The sequence below is a fragment of the Sinocyclocheilus rhinocerous genome, unplaced genomic scaffold (genome assembly GCF_001515625.1).
Source record: "Sinocyclocheilus rhinocerous isolate Xijiao unplaced genomic scaffold, SAMN03320098_v1.1 scaffold153, whole genome shotgun sequence".
Classification (NCBI taxonomy): domain Eukaryota; kingdom Metazoa; phylum Chordata; class Actinopteri; order Cypriniformes; family Cyprinidae; genus Sinocyclocheilus; species Sinocyclocheilus rhinocerous.
The window spans coordinates 4879759-4897051 of record NW_015660878.1 but is presented as its reverse complement, the minus strand read 5'-3'; the positions used below and the strand labels follow the sequence as shown (position 1 = coordinate 4897051).

The window sequence follows — 17293 nt, the reverse complement described above, 5'->3', positions numbered from 1 at the left end:
GAGTACCATGTTTAACTTTTTGTGGTTTTTTTTTTTTTTTTTTTTTAACTACACAAAATGGCAGGTGAAACAACCTGACCAGGTGTAAAACCGTAAGTGAAATTGGTATAGATGGTTGGAGTGATTGTTAATCAGGTTAAATGTTATTTATGGTCCCGATTTTCATGGAAATCCGCTCCTCTACTGAGACGTTCTTCCACAGATAGTGACATGTCTTTGCAAAGCTGAAGTTGCATATTGGCAGCTTTGAAAAGAACCTTGACGTAGATGATTGTTATTGAGCAATATGATCTAGCCAAGCCTTTCCATAAAAGCCACAGCCCCACTTTTTCATCAGAGAAGGAAGTCTTTTTCTTTCTTTTTTTTTTTATGGAGATGGCTGTTTTCAGTTTTTTCTTGTATTTGAATCTCACATCGTGTGATTTTTATCCATACAGCTTTCTCTGTTTAGTTAGACTTCTCATCAGTACTAGTTTTTCATGTTTTGTAAGGATGTTCCCATTAATCTAGTGACTTTAGTTCACACAAGCTGAGTCATGGCATCAGGAAGAGATAAAGAACATCTTGTTCCTGTGATAACTCTTACAACTAAGATTGTTGACGTTGTGTACAATTATAAAAATGTAATATGAGCATCATATTTGTGTATTTGCTCATTTAAAGTACTATACAAGGGGGGAAAAGACTGGGGAAAATATTGATATCACTCAATACCCTACAAAACTTCAGTGGTAAAATATAATACAGTATAAAGAAAATATAATCCCTTAACTAAATATGGCAACATGCACTCTTTAAATTTATTTTTATTTTTTGGCAACTCTGGTTCCATGAAAAATCTTTAACGTCCCTGAAACACTTCTATTACTCAGAAGGTTCCTTATAGTGAAACAAATGTTTATTTGTTGTCTTCCACATCAAGGAAAAAAAAGGTTGTTTTAAGAACTGTTCAGTGAAAGGTTCTGTGGGGAGCCCAAAATGCTTTTTCTATGGCATCACTGCTTAAACCCCCTTATGGAAGCTTAATATTTAATAGTGTGCAGGCCATATACGTCTGCATGGGCATGCTAACAGACAGCTTTCACCAGCCATTATAGACTTCCCAATTTGTACTGTAGACTTGCATTTTAGTTGTGCCTGTAGGCTATATGGAGCAACAGCGCTCTCTCTTGGATAAGACTTGAACAGAAATACATGCACACGCACACAACTGAATAAACTTCTCTAAAGCTTCAGTGTTAATACTCTCACTCCATGTTACTCTCCTTTATTTGGCATATGTAGCACTTGGACGATGACAACAAAGAATCTAATAGCTTGTAATTGTTATAGAGAAACTTTGAACATCCACCGTAACAGGAAGATGTAGCTAAGAATAGTTTCCACCCACCCTCACCGATAGGAGTTCCTCTTAGACACTGTTAGAAGAATTAGTTTCTCCTACAGTGGCTGGCCATCTCAATACTGCTCAATTATTGTTATTACTTTAATATATAGCCATATGCAGTAAAACAATATGGTCTGTAAGTAGTTGTTTGGGAAAAGATGATCTTTATTGTCTACTCGCACGGAAATTTGTCTTTGGCTCCACCCCGCAAGATGGAAAATTACACGATATACATATCATTACAAAAACAGGACAGAACTATTCATGCATATTGACAATCAGATTTATGCAATGGCTTCCTCTTCTGGCTTTGTGCCCTGACGTTTGAGAATAAGATGCAGTATAACAAAATAAAATAAATTTGAGAGGAGTGCTATAAGACATAATGTATGGATGTAGAATAAAATACATGGTTCAAAATATGAATAGAACAGCTCAGTAAAAAAAAAAATCTCAATAAGATTACATTTTTATTATCCAATAAACATGCAGCTTGTGTGGGTGCAATTATGCTCATTTATCATTTCCCTATTAGTTTTCCTGTAACAAATCACACTTTGTAAAACTAGGATTATCTAGTACATTTCAAATTTGCATAAAAACAAGGATTTGAGCATTGAAAAATGTTTATCTATCCAACATGTTCATTTCTGCATCTGCTAAGTAGTTTGGATGTTCAAAATTTCTGATAAATGAGGCATAAATATTTTAAATACTGATATTTACCTAAATTTTTACAGACCTTAACAGTTTTGAATGCAAATATATAGCTCACGTCCCTCTTTTCCCTATTTAACTCTGCGTTTACTGGAATTGCACACTAATTACGTAGGTTTTGTCACATTGCACCCAAATACTTATGAAAACCATTTTTGGGTTAAGTAAATTATAATCAGTTATCCTTATTAGTATTAGAATTTTTATGTAGTTGTTATTATTATAGGCTAGCTATTATTTATTCTATTTTTTTATTTTATTTAACCTGAATAAAAATGAAGCTGTGGTCACATTTAATTTTTTTTACCTTGAATCTTTTTCCTCAATAGTACAACCCATTAAACAGACTAACTATATCCTTCACAGCCTCGTTTTCCTTTGTGTTACATTAAATATGCTGTCTACTCTAACTAAAGTGTATTTGCCTCATCACCCACAGACTTTCACAGTTCTGAAAACAAAATTGTACATCTGATTCCTCTTTTCTCCATTTAGTTCAGTGGTTCAGTCTCATATGATGTTCTCCCTTTCACCCAGTCATTCCCCAGCCGAGCCAAATGCTGATATAGCGGCGACATACTAATATTGTCTCGTCTCTCACTTGCCCCATTTAGTGAGACCAGCATAACTGCACACTGCTCACTGATCCGCATTTAAGGACCCCACCGATAGAAGACATCTCAGCTCTCATGTAGCTCAGGGCCACATGACTGTTGGCAGAGGGGAGGGGATGCTAGTCCACAGCAGGGAGTGGGCCTGCATTCCTGATGCCAGAGAGCATACTTGGCATTCCTGGCTTCTCCTAGTTGCTCTCAATGAGCCATTTGACTGGCACTGAGGATTTTTCCCCCAGCGTGGCAGAGTCAGCCTCTGACGGATGAGAGTTGCTGCTCTGGAGAATAGGAGACCATTCATGCCATACTGGGGCTAGAATGATGCCATTGAAATGCACCACGGAAAATGTTTAAAAGTGCCACGACTCAATTCAGTGTGATTTGGGTTGTTTTTAGATGGTCACAGTCAAATAAGGCATTGCATAAATATGTAGAAACACTAACAAAAAGAAGCAAAAGGATCTATTCTTCTGTAAAGTGGTATGACTTAATTCAGTGGGGTTTATTTTTTTATTATTACGGTCAAAATATTGCATAAACATGTAGAAACACTGACAAAATAGTAGTGAAATATATAGATTTTTCTGTATTTGGGTGCAATCTTTCGGATCAGTTTGAATCAGTTATAATCTTTGTCACGAAATATGTTTTCTCATCCCTGTCATTCAGTATGGGACAACCAGATACAAAAACTGTCATATAAGTTTTTGAAATAGTAAGAAATCTTGCATTCACTGAAAGAAAACATTGCCATTGATATTGCATAATTTTATAACATTTTCTGTAAATCATTTTTAAATTCTCACCCTGACAAGACATAGTAGCACTATTTTTTTTATATAGACAATGCATAAAAAAAGTGTATGTATAGGTGCACACACACACACATATATGAAGAGTTCAGATGCAAAAGTCCCGTCTGAAATTTTCTTCTATAGTGAGCATTTTTATCAGGCTCCTATATTTGTTCAATTATTTCACTTTAATTGCATGGAAAAGGGACAAAGGGACATGCTCATTTTAGATGAAAATTTCAGATGGCACTTAGAGGGCTTTTGCATCTGAACTCTTATATATGTAAGGTATAATTGACTTCGGTCCGTTGAATTCTTCGAAAATAATGCACACCTGAGGTGGTGATGGCGGAGTGGCCGTTACACCTCGGGTGTGCATTATTTTCTAAGAATTCAATGGACCGAAGTAAATTGTTCCGCTTGTACTACGGTTGCCACACCTCAAGACATCGATCAGATGATATATTTCAGGGCATTTGTCCGGTTTTTCAACTTAAAACTCTACTGAGAGTAGGATTATTTCTTCCGCATCTCATCCAACGCCTCCATTGCTAATTCCAAAATGTCATTTTAAAGGGGTCATATGATGTTTCTAAAAAGAACATTATTTTGTGTTCTACACTGTTCAAAACTCATGTTTGAATCATCAGTGGCAAATTCTTTAAATATAAAAACATACTTACAGGCTGTGAGTCATGAAGCGCCAGACTGTCCTTGCAAAGTTGGAATTGCCCCACTTTACAGAAAAAGACACCAGCATTGTAGGCTACTCTCCAGGAAACAGTCCTCGTCCTCCATAAAATGTGCTGCACACATCTGAATATTTGGATTGAACTGTTCTGGAACATTGTTGTAAATACAACTTAAAGGGGTCATATGATGTTGCTAAAAAGAACATTATTTTGTGTATTTGGTGTAATGATATGTGTTTATGCGGTTTAAGGTAAAAAAAACACATTATTTTCCACATACTGTACATTATTGTTTCTCCTCTATGCCCCGCCTTTCTGAAACGCGTCGATTTTTACAAAGCTCATCGGTCTGAAAAGCGAGGTGTGCTCTGATTGGCCAGCTATCAGTGCGAATCAGATTCAAGCATTCAACGGCCCCGTAGTGTATGTGTGTGTGTATATATATATATAAATTTAAATATATATATAAATTTAAATATAAAGGAAAGTGAGTAATAATTACATGTTTAAAATCAGTAAAGAAAAAGTAACTAAAAGTACCGTGGGACTACTACCATATATTTTTTTTACTACTATCCTTGTAATACTGTGTTTTCTTGACATGTACCATTGTTGAAGTACCTTGGGATACCAGCAACATGGTATTACTTAGGTAGGTGTGGCTGACTCTTAACTTTTATAAGGAATATCTCTTTGGATTTGAGACTTTAGTCTTTGCAACTTTACAGATCTTCTTTATGCACCAAGAGCTTGTAACACTCCAAAGAGAAAGGAAAAATTGAAATCGCATCATATGACCCCTTTAAACCTAGTAACGGAGGCTTGAGACATTGATAGCAGACTAATGCAGTTATTAACTAAGTTATTAGAGAGAGAGAGACAGAGATTGATTACCTCTGTGAGTCTGTGCATCTCTCAAAAGTGTTCGGCAGCAATGTCTCTAGCAATAGTGTAACTTTAATTTAATTTTCTTCACGAACAGCGCCGTTGTTGTTACCTCGCTTGTAAGAAGTCATGTAGTTTTTAAGTTATTAAACTGTTACTGATAAAATCGTCAGAGTAGCGCTACCAGCATTAGCGCGTATGTTAACGTGTAACTGTATGTGCGTCTGTGAGGGAGAGAGCGGGGGAGAGAGTAGCTTTCTGTACATAATAAAACGTAATTTTGTGACAAAAACATGGACATGATCTGTCGTTTTTATCCGATTGTTTACTATATTTATTTGTTTGGCCAGTGTCATTGTGGGGTTTGGTTCTTTTAATGTTGTTAGGTTGTAATGTTAAGGACCTTTGAAATACTCAAATCATTTGGCGAAGTGATATGGACATGTAATGCGATCAAGACTAGTGGTCGATCGATATTGGTTTTTTGACTGCCGATATCTTAGAGAGCAGAGTAGCCGACCTATGATACCACTACAGTACTCCCCCCCACCCCCCTCAGCATTCTTTCCCTATCTTGTACTGTAGGTACTGTACATATCCATCGACACTGTCACTTCCATGTGGCACATTTAGCAGCGCTCGTTCTCCGTTTCCCGTTAAGCTCAATTGTAGGCAGAGCTCAGGAGCGTACGGTGCTGAAACCGAGGCTGTAACGTCATGCTCGACTCTAAACCTCACCCACCCTCTCAGAGGCAAGCAGCTCTTTCACAGGCGCAGACGGACTGACTGGCTGGAGCTGGAGCGGATTGCTGTAAGTATCGCATTTGCGCGAGATTCTGTGGCATTACAGTCGTAACGGCGCGTGTATTGCTCGGGAACTATGAGGGGATTAGGGACATTGTAGCGGCTGAACGGCGGAATGTTACAATGTTGCAAAGCAGACCGGTAAAGGGTTTGCGGAAGAGCAGTTCAGATGTCTAGAATATGGCGGAGCTGGAGTGAAACAATTCAACTCCTTAGATTTGCCAGACTCGGCTTAATGGCGAAAATGATCGCTGGGAACTTTGTGTAGAAGCGCGCGAGGTTTGCGGTGTTCTGTTGCGTGAAGAATGGTGTTTTTTGTTGTCTCATGCCCACGGCACTGTGGAAGTTATAGCGGAAATGGAAAAGTTGTACGAATGAGTAGTTTAACGAAGCACAGATTATCGGCTTCTAACCGTCAAAGCTGCATTTTTCGACACGGTTTACGTAAAGAGATGGATAAGGAGTGTCAGGCATTGTGATAAAAGGCACATTTGGCGCTTCCAACGCAGTCTTTCCTTCTAGATTTGACTGATTACCGGCCCCGCCTAGTTCTGTTCTGTTCTGTTCCTCAGTCGAGGGAGATGACTAGTTCATTCAAGAAGAATTGGAGAAAATGACTCGGTTTTCTTTCACGGTGGAGTGACTGTCAGCTCACGTAGGAATACTTTGCACTCCTGCTTTTCAGGGTTACGGAAAGAATTATATTTAAAAAAAAAAAAAAAACTCATGTTGCATTCCACTTCATAGACCAGGAAACATCACGGGGCCCTTATAGACTCCTAGTTGGATGTGACATTTTGAATATTGTCCTCTGAGAAGGGATATGAGGCTGAAGTCTCTCAAAGAGGTTGTTAAAGAAGATCCTGTTGCTTCTCCATGCATTTTTAATGGCTTGATCTTTAATGACGGGGCTCTTGTCAAATTAAAACAGCCTTTCTCCAAAGGTGTCTCTACACAGCCTGCTCTGAGGTGGCTTTGTGTCTGCTATAAAGTCTGTGTAGAAATGCCATGTCGCAAATAACTACTAAAATATGCCAGATTCCCCTTAAGCACATAGTATCTGCATCTGATGCTGCTTTGCTTCTGTGGGAATGAAATGCAGCATCAGTGCAGCCTTAAGGTGCGGCCACGTTTACCATTTTTCTGCAATTTTTATGGACGAAATCTAGTCATTCCAATGGGAATTCGCACGATTGGGAGTCTTGTGTGATGGCGAAATGTTTCCGATGCAGATTTCACTCTTCAAGTTTGTCACACAAATTGGCCGCACTCACCAACAGAAAACTGCTTGATTTGACAGTGACTTTAATGGGAGCTCTGCTTCATAAATAGGTATGCTATTGATGATGAACCTTTTTTTTTTTTGCCTGTGAAATTTTGCTGAAAAACTAGCCAATGTGACTGCACATTTAAGCATATATTATGAATTAACATTTTCATAGTTTATATTTTTAATTTCACATTGTATTTCTATATTCAGAATTTCCTAGCATTATTTTAATCTTTGTATTATTTTAATTTACTCCATTGTGTAAATACACCTTTATTTGTGGAATACATAGAGCTTCTGTGCCACCTTTCCACTGTAAAATGGTTCAAAACTCCATTTAGGCTTTGTGGAATTTGTATAGGTTTATGTTTGCTGCAATATTTATGACAACTTGTGCAACCACCAATCAAGTGAACACCGTTTCCTGTTTTTGAGGGGGTATTGAGCAAACACTTGTCATTCCCAATCACGGAAAAGTAGGCAGCAATATATCTGTCACTGCCAAAGGCAGATAAGTGTATGTACACCCTTACATTTCCTGTGTCAAAACTCTTTTGTCAGTTCACTAACTTCGTGTGAAATATGAGTTAACGCAGTCATAGCTTTGTTTTTGCATCTTTTTTTCTTGTGTCCTGTTTACCTATGTCATCAAGTTTGAGTTAAAAAATGTGTAATTTATACATGTGTACATACATGTCCAAATTCTCGAATTGAGAAGCCAAGCTTGTTACCATACCAGTACTTGGCACAGATCTTTTTTGGAGTGTTGGGTCGGGACGACCTCACCCTAGTGGGGTCTGACCCCGATCCTGTCCCTCCTAGAGCAAGAGGAAGGAAATCCCCGTGATAGTGTGTCCTCTTGGGCACAGAGGAATGCCGGTCTGTAGGCTCTGTTGAAAATAACAAAATGAAGAGATGTGGACTTCCTTTCAAAGAAGGCCGCCCACCGTTTGAACACCCTTTAAAAATCTGGGTTGGGTCCTGGAAGAAACGTTTAGAGCCACGTCTGCTATGATGTGTCGATTTCAGGTAACGCTTTCGTGTAGTTCCTAGTTGTTATGTATAATTATAGTCGCGATTGTTGCGGTTACAGTGTGGTTATTGCTTTGAGCTGTATCAGAACTTCCCAGCAGCGTTCTTGTGGGAGTCAAACCATATGCAAACAAACACGGGGTCTGTCAGGGAAGCAAATATCTCTTTGACTTTGTAAATGACAGTTCTAATACAGCTGTCGGGACTGATTCCTCTGGAGGGCCGTGTCTGAATAACCAGCCTGCTAGTCTGAATTACGCTCTGTATTGTTCTAATGTCACTATATTATGGGTCTGTAACTGGTATATATATGGTTGATTGTGGGTTTTTCAGTTTCAGATCCTTAAACTTTACCTCTTGAGGCCCTGATATTGAATATTGAGTATTGAGAACAGCTATGGCATTAGTAAGTGCTGTGGTTTCCCACCAAGGCTTTGACATTTGACTAGGAAATGGAATAGCGTTTTGAAGCCAGTGGGTAATGAGATGACAAAACATTAACTGCCAACTGTCGGTAACTTTTTGAGACTTTTAGATGAACCAACTGAGCAGAAAGGAAAGGAGATGCTATGGAGAGGAAGAGCATGACAGTCTGGGGAAAAGAAGGCTGTTGGCGTCCCTCAGCAAATTGGACCACTTCCTCTTTAGGCCAAAGGGCCTCATGAAACCTGGTGGCCCTGTCACGCCTTCCTTCCTCCTTTTAAGTCATGTGATTGTGCGAGACCAAGTGAGTGTAAAGAGAGCTGTGGGTTTGATATTGTAAATATACTTTGTTTTTAGCAGATATCAAGTGGATCTCAGTGTAAGAATTCAGAATTGGCTCTCAAGTTGTTTCCAAGGGTTACTGAGCTAATGTGGTGTAGCTCAGCTTGACACTCACGTTTTCTAACGCTAATCCCAAAGCAATTCCTCCATCTATTCCCACACATCATTGTCCTCATTTAAGCATGTAAGCCATGACTGTGGACGCTATTTGTGACTTGCAAGATTGGGGCCTTTTCTGAGTCTATGATCCAGAAATAGACATTCGAATGACACTTATGAGCACATTGAAATTCAGATATTTGTTGTTGCTTTATAAATGTACGCTGATGTTGAAAAATGTTGTCAGTAATATGTTTTTTTTTTTTAATTTCTTGAAAGAAAATGCTGCTTTTATTCAACAAGGATGCACTGCATTGATAAAGTATCAATTTGTCTCTGAAGACAGTGAAGACATTAATAATGTTATACAAGATTTCTATTTCAAATAAATACTGTTCTTTATCAAAGAATCCTGACAAAAAAAATGTATCATGATTTCCTCAAAAATATTAAGCAGCACAATAATGTGGCACAGAAGACTTGAGTAATGGCTTCTGAATCACAGGAAATTAAATTTTAAAATGTTAAAATAGTAAAGATGTATTTTAAATTGTAATCTCACAATATTACTGTTAAATAAATGCAGCAGTGTAAGAGACTTCTAATAAAAACATATTACTGATCCCAAACTTTTGAACAGGAGAGAGTGTTATATTTAAAGGCTTTTTAAGGGCTGGATGAAATTTATAATATTGATTAAAAAAAGAAAATCTAGATATTTTTCAGCCTTATTAAACATGGTTTTATGTAGGCCTACATATTGTCTCTGAAATGGCTTAAGTCTCTGTACGTTTCATGGCACGATTGTTTTGGCTAAACTGCCAAAATAAAATAAAATAAAAATCTGCTTTAAAGGAGTGTTTTTGAGCATTACATTTTGAGGAAAAAAAACTCACTGAACTGATTATCAAAATGTCTTATGTCTAAGTGCTTTATTTCAGGATTGACGCAAGGCCTGAAATAGCCTAAAAATCAATATAAATTGGAAAAAGCATAGTGTAATCATCCATATGTTCACAATGTTAGTTTATTATGCACATAAATATTAGATCTACTACCCAACCTTTATGATGACACCTCCTATTAGGCTGAGATCTGATTTAGAAATGCACAATGAAATGGTTTGAGCAACAAGTTCATGAAGCAGCATTGCTCATTTGTCTGCAGAGAATTAGCCTGTGTGTGTGTGTGTGTGTGTGTGTAAACGCATCCCTGGGGTCTATATGCTGTAGTTAGTCAGATGTTAGATGCCCTGCCATGTGTTGACATTTGACACTAGAGGTTGGACTGAGTTCTCATTGATCTCGTCTCCCGTTGCTCCTTTTCCTTCCATAATCTGCCTCCCGACTTGTTGTTTTCCAGTCTCTAAGCAGCTTACTGGTTCTAGCAATCAGAATCGTGCTATTGCCTTTTACCTTGTTTGACACCCCTGCCCTTTGAGCCAGTCTTTGTAATTGTTGTGGGCATCAGTTGCCTTGTAGTTTAGTGTAACTAGATCAGAAGTGGGGCTAAAATTGTACCTCAGTGTAAATGCCAGTTCAGATGTTTTTGAGTTACATTTTAAAGGAATAGTTTGCAGTTAGTCACACAAACCTGTATGACTTTCGTCCGTGAAACACAAAAGGAGATGCTTTGCAGAATGTTCATGCTGTACTTTTGCATACAGTGAAAGTGAATGGCGACCAAAAATTGGTCAAACTCCAAAAATGAGAGAAAAATAACATCACACCAGGCTGAATGTTGAATAAATATTGAATATGTGTTTGTTCAAATTGCATAAATGAGATTTGAGAGCTATAAAGACCACTAGTGTGTGGATCATAAAGGTCAAAAAGATTTTTTATTGGTATCTATGGTTCCATGAAGAACCTTTAACCATCCATAGAACATTTTGAACCCACAAATGGATTTGTTTAGAGTGGAACTGTTTACTTAAAGGTTCTTTGGGGAACCAAAAATGGTTCTTCTATGGCATCACTGCATAAACCCCCTTTTAGATCCTTTATTTTTAAAAGTGTATGAACTATTGTTTTGATACTTTCATGGTGCTTTTTTTTGTCATTTTTGAAGCTTGGTCACCATTCACAGTTATTGTATGGAAAAGAGCAACATGAACATCCTGCCTAACATTCCTTTTTTTGGTCAGCGAAAATAGGTTTTGGAATGACATGAGGGTGAGTAAATGGTGACAGAATTTAGATTTTCTGTTTCTGCGAACAGAAATTGAGACCACGCTGGTTGAGAGGATGTGAGAAAAAGAGCAAATGTTCACTTTGGTAAATCATTTTAGATGCTTTCTCAGCAGAGCCCCCACCGATTCGTTGCATCAGGAGGAAATGTCTGATAGTGAAACCGTGATTGCTACTCCATGTTTGTTTTCACTCATTCTCCTTGACAACCTGTAACCTAGGTGAGTTGATTGACTTGCAAATAACATGTTGGGCTTCAACACAGATTTTTTTGACAGGGCCAGTTAAAACTGCATCATTTACCAAAACAAAAGCCTTTTCTATCTGTTACGTGGGCCACTGAATCTTTTCAAGTTGTTTTTTAATGCTGCTGTAGCTCAGATCAAAAGGTTTAGCATATTAGCATATTAGCATTTTAAACCTTTAAATGTTCTTGATCATCAACAATGTTGTCTCATTCATAAACATTGCTCATAATAAGCCTTTTGTTTGTTAGTAAGTCTAAGTTCTGATAGATCATTTGACACAATTAAATTTCTTTTGAACCGGTTGAAAACAATTAATGGCAAACAGTGAGCCAGACTGCTATGTCATTATACCTTTTATTTCAGACTGTCTCTGATGTAATGGCCTTGTGCTTGTTCCTAGAGATGATTACATGGTTTCATCCAGATTTGAGTTAGAAAAAGAGCCGTGTAAAAAAACGCAACAAATATGGTGTTTGTTTTCAGCCCTGCTGTGGTTTGTGTTAATTACAGACAAGAGACCAGTTTATGTAGTCATTACCACTAGACTGTGTTTCTTTGACACAGATTTACTGCAGGCTATGAGTTTGCCATGCTAAATTCACCGGAGCTGATAGCACGTGATAGCACATCCGTAGCCGGCTGCTAGCTGAGGTGCTAATAACTTTGCTGGCTGGTTATTGGCTCCATCCTGACTGCAACAGCACCTTTGGCTCTGAGTTTAGCCAAGTCTGGCGTATCGCTCACCTGTAGCCTTATCTGCCACAACTCTACTGGGGTTCAATTTTGTATGGGGATGTTTTACTTCATGGCGGATATACTTGTGGCCATTTTTACTGACTGGTTCTAAATGCTATTAAACATTCATTTATCTTTTATAAACTTGGCCTAGCCTGTTAAATGGGCACAAGATAAAGACTTTCATAAAGATCACATCTTCATGATCACATAAAAGCATTTAAAGAAAGTTTTTGTCAGAGCCCATGTCAGTCTTAATTTTGACATTAATTTTCATTTTTACACCAGATATATTTTATTATAATGTATGTATATATGTATGTGTGTATATATGTATATGTATATGTATATGTGTGTGTATATATATATATATATAAGTAAAAAAATGTAATTACAAACTAAAATCAATGCTACAGGTGATTTTAGGCATCACAATATTATAAGGTACACTGTGAAAAAGGAATTTTACCAGTATTATTCAATGACTGTTTTTAATGATTAACTCTAACTGTGTGTTAGATGACAACAAAGGTAGTGTAATGGAAAAATATGGGAAATGTATATCCAATATCGACTACATATTTGTAAACAATATGATACTGATATATATTGTGTATACCTATATTATAAGTATTCTACACCAGGTCGACAAATGTCTTTCTAATAACCGATGCCAATACGATATTAAAAGTGACAGATATAATGCATATATATATATACATAATACAATTGAAATTAACTCTTATGTCAATCAGTGTTTTACTTAAAATTCACAAAAAATTTAAATAAATAAAAAATGTTGAAAAATAGCACCACGGTGTTGGTTACAAAATATTGGCTGATTAATCATTAGTAGTAAAGATGTATTTTTTCACCACAGTCTTTAAGGATTTGTGCTTATATTTGTCCTAAACATCATAGAAGTACAAAAATCATTGCTTTCTGTGGCACACTTTTCTAAAAAGGCTACGAGTTAGCCTAAAAGTTTAAACGGACATCAAAATACGCATTGTTTGTGTGTTACCACTTACTGAGAGAAGTTACTTCTGCTGGAAAACCTGTGAAGGCTTCAAGAGTTTGTTTTATTTATGGCACCGTAGTGAAGAGATTTTGCTCAAAGGAACCCACTGCCGAGAAAAAGATAACACGGGCCGTATGATTGCCTGATGCGTTTCGTTTTGTCGCTTTTCTTCAGGGACATGGGAAACACTTTTGATAGAACCTGGCACACAAAGCCCAGCTTATAGGATTCCAAGGACCCCTTAATAACAGTGGATATAGACTGGTTTCTTAGCATTTATTGTGGTTTAGGGTGGCTTTACACATGAGGAGGAGACCAGAGCTAAGTCAGAGGTCAGGCTTGGGGCCTCCTGAGTTTATGGGGTTACAGGTCATGGTAGAGACCCGTAGAGCCATGTATACTCAGCCTCATTAAAGTAATAGATTGTGGGAAATTTAAAATGTGATAAGGAAGGGGTTGAAGAATTCCCATGTTGAAGACTGGTTTAATAGAGTCTTCATGGAGTTCTCAGTTCACTACAACCCTTTTAATAGAGTAAATTAAAGCATTCCGGTCATAGATGCATGAGACCATTAGTGAAGTACTCGGAAGTGGCAGCATATTTTTTTTTCTTTTCCAGAGAAGCTATTGTTTCAGAAATTACTCACTTCACTTTTAAAAAGCAGGTATAGAAAATCAAAATGCAGGATATTGAGAAATGTTTTAGAAATTATAAGAGATTAGTTTTAGCAAGTTTCAACCAAAAATTAAAAAAAAAAAAACTTTCTTGTCACAAAACTCTGAGATGCAATGTAACATCCATAAACGTTCATTTGGAGTTTCTCACATGTTCCCAAGTGGATTACAAAATTTTATTTTGTTTTGTTTTATTTTATTTTTAAATACTTTTTATAATTTACAGTTTAATACAAAAATATATTTTTAAATAAACTACATAAAATATGGAAAAATTTATATTTAGATAAAATAAACTATTTTCTTATTAATTTTTTTGTATTGTTTTTGAATTTTATTATATTCATTATATATGTATTGTTATAATTATTTTATTATGTTTTAGTAAATATTTTATATTCTATATATTGTATATTTTTAATTTAATTATTATTTTCATATTTTTGTTTAGAAATTGTATATAATTGTGTGAAATGCACACTTGTTTGCGTTGGCAAGAAAAAGTCCTTAATGTTGAGCCTTTACAGCAACATTACAGCAGCAGTTCTCATTAAATTGGGGCCTTGATTATAGATATCTTTGAAGCCATACACTTGTAGATTAATCCAGTCTGCTGCTCTGATTTGTGGCTGTCAGCTCAGGCCAGTTGTTGTTTTGTGTGGCTCTCTAAATGTACGTCCTTAAACAGCTCTGTGGATTTGAAATTAATCCCAACATCTTCAGATAGACTCAGGTACTGTGTTTAGTGCACTACTGTAGAGCTCTCATGTATCATCTGCATGTACGTGACCCATTCATGTGCATATGAGTCTCTCTGTTTGCACATTTGCACATCCTTTGAACGGCAATCTCTTTTATGTTTTAAGATGCATTTTTTCCAGCGCCAATGAGTATCGCGTTCATCTCTCCCAGGATGTGCGCACGCACTTACGTATATTTGCATATGAGTATTCGCCTATTTGTACGATGCTGCACGCCGCGTTTTACCTCCCGCTTGCCTCTCTTGTTGAAATATCAGTTGACTTTTTTCTATGGAGTGACATGTTCAGACTCCCTCCGATGAATCCCGTGGGAGAAAGTGGTGCTTCTCTCCACGCTCCTCTGAATAGCAAAGCTAACCACCCCTGCAGATCCCAGCAGTCTGTTCAGCTCCGAGAAAAGAAAGCCGCCAGGCACCAGCAGGCACGAGCAATCCCGGCAGGCCGACTGTCTTCCCTCTGCTGTCCTCCTAATTCCATTTGCACTGGAATTGACTGAATGACTTTGTTTGCTATAAACATAGTTTTTCTTAGCGTGATATATTCAAACAGAAGGCAATTATAGTTTAATTATCCATCTTCCTGAGAGACCATAAATGTAATTGATTTGGACCTACATTTTGACCATAATTAGCTTAATGATTGCTGTTTATTACTGCACTTTTGTATGCAATAGCTGATACAACATTTCCTCTTTGCAGAGGGATTTCCCTCTGGGTGTGGATTTTTACTGATATGTCAGGGCATAACATCCATTAAAACTGGAGAGAACACTTGTATTTTTTTTTTATATAATTGTTTTTGAAAAGTTTTGACCATCATTTGACAAAAATTGTAGCTGGCCACATGCAACAATGCCATTTTAAAGTTGCCTACTATGGCTAGTGCAGACTTACCTGTCTTGAAGTACTACTGGTGAATGTTAAATCAGATAATTAATATTCATGAGTCAGGCTTATGAGTTCCATCCACTTTTCAGAATGCACCTGCAGTTGATGTGGATCCTTTCTTGGTTTGTCTTGAAAGGTGTAATTTTTCAGCCAATTCGTTTATTGATTACTCAACAACACTTTACTGAGCAGAGTGTACTGTAGACCCAAATTAACCTGATTGATAGTTTCCTTTTACCTTCAGATTTTCTAGGCACAGATCTGTCTTGACCATGATGAGGTGTATTGCTACCAAGTACAGTGGGGAATATATTTATTTGATCCCCTGCTGATTTTGTAAGTTTGCCCACTTACAAAGAAATTAAGGGTGTGTAATTTTTATGGTAGGTTTATTTTAACGTATAGAGACCAGAATATCAACCAAAAAAATCCAGAAAAAAGGTTAGAAATTGATTTGCATTTCAGTGAGTGAAATAAGTAATTGATCCCCAAGCAAAACATGACTTACTACTTGGTGCAGAAACCCTTGTTGGCAATCACAGAGGTAAGTCGTTTTTTGTAGTTGGTCACCAGGTTTGCACACATCTCAGGAGGGATTTTGATCCACTCCTCTTTACAGATCCTCTCTAAATCCTTAAGGTTTCTTGGCTGTCGTTTGGCAACTCGAAGTTTCAGCTCCCTCCACAGATTTTCTATAGGATTGAGGTCTGGAGACTGGCTAGGCTGAAACTTTGAGTTGCCAAACTACAGCCAAGAAACCTTAAGGATTTAGAGAGAATCTGTAAAGAGGAGTTGATCAAAATCCCTCCTGAGATGTGTGCAAACCTGGTGACCAACTACAAAAAACATCTTACCTCTGTACTTGCCAACAAGGGTTTCTGCACCAAGTACTAAGTGATGTTTTGCTTGGGGATCAAATACTTATTTCACTCATTGAAATGCAAATCAATTTCTAACCTTTATATAATGTGTTTTTTCTGGATTTTTTGGTTAATATTCTGTCTCTATACGTTAAAATAAACCTACCATAAAAATGACAGAGCCTTCATTTCTTTGTAAGTGGGCAAACTTACAAAATCAGCAGGGGATCAAATAAATATTTTCCCCACTGTATCAAGTGGAGTTCTGTAGCTCCTCCCTTAAACCAGACTCCAATTCTGATTGGTTGCTGGACACTGAATCATATCAGTATCTCATTATTAGTGGCGCATAATTGATTAGGTTGTTTTTACGAACTTCTGGAACATGCTTCTCTCGTTTCTTTGTCAAAGCATAATGGTAAAAGCACACTAGGGAACTAAGTTAAGTTCCACAAGTTAAGTGTGGAAATCCCCATAAGTTCCTAGTAAGGTTTATCTTTCTTTTTCTAGTTTATCACGTTTGATTTTTCAAACCTTCTCAAAGTTATTGAGAAAGATGTTTTGCTGCCAATTAGGCTTGCCGCGATTGACGGTGATACCGGTGTTAAGCCGCAACACCGGTTACGTCACTTGCTCACCGCGTCACCGACCCCCACCGTCGTTTTGATTTTTTATAGTAATAAAAATAATTTAGTTCAGTAAAAGAACAGACACTACAATTAAAAACTGAACGCGGCTGCTCAATGCAGCGTGCCGAACGACAGTCGCATCACAGATCAGACTTCATTTACCCAGTGAGGAGAGTGAGTGAGAGGGGGTGAGACAGACAAGACGATCGCGGATGATTTAGTTTCGAAA

General features: G+C 37.3%; 1 protein-coding gene across 1 annotated transcript in view; it reads left to right on the top strand.

Moving 5' to 3' along the window:
- The first annotated feature begins 5611 nt into the window (after positions 1–5611).
- Positions 5612–17293, top strand: part of LOC107725524 (ras-related protein Rap-1b-like) — a 52513-nt gene continuing 40831 nt past the window's right edge. The window contains exons 1-2 of the mRNA XM_016534799.1: positions 5612–5625; positions 5723–5900. Coding sequence (XP_016390285.1) covers positions 5612–5625; positions 5723–5900 — 192 coding nt within the window. The remainder of the gene's footprint in view (positions 5626–5722; positions 5901–17293) is intronic.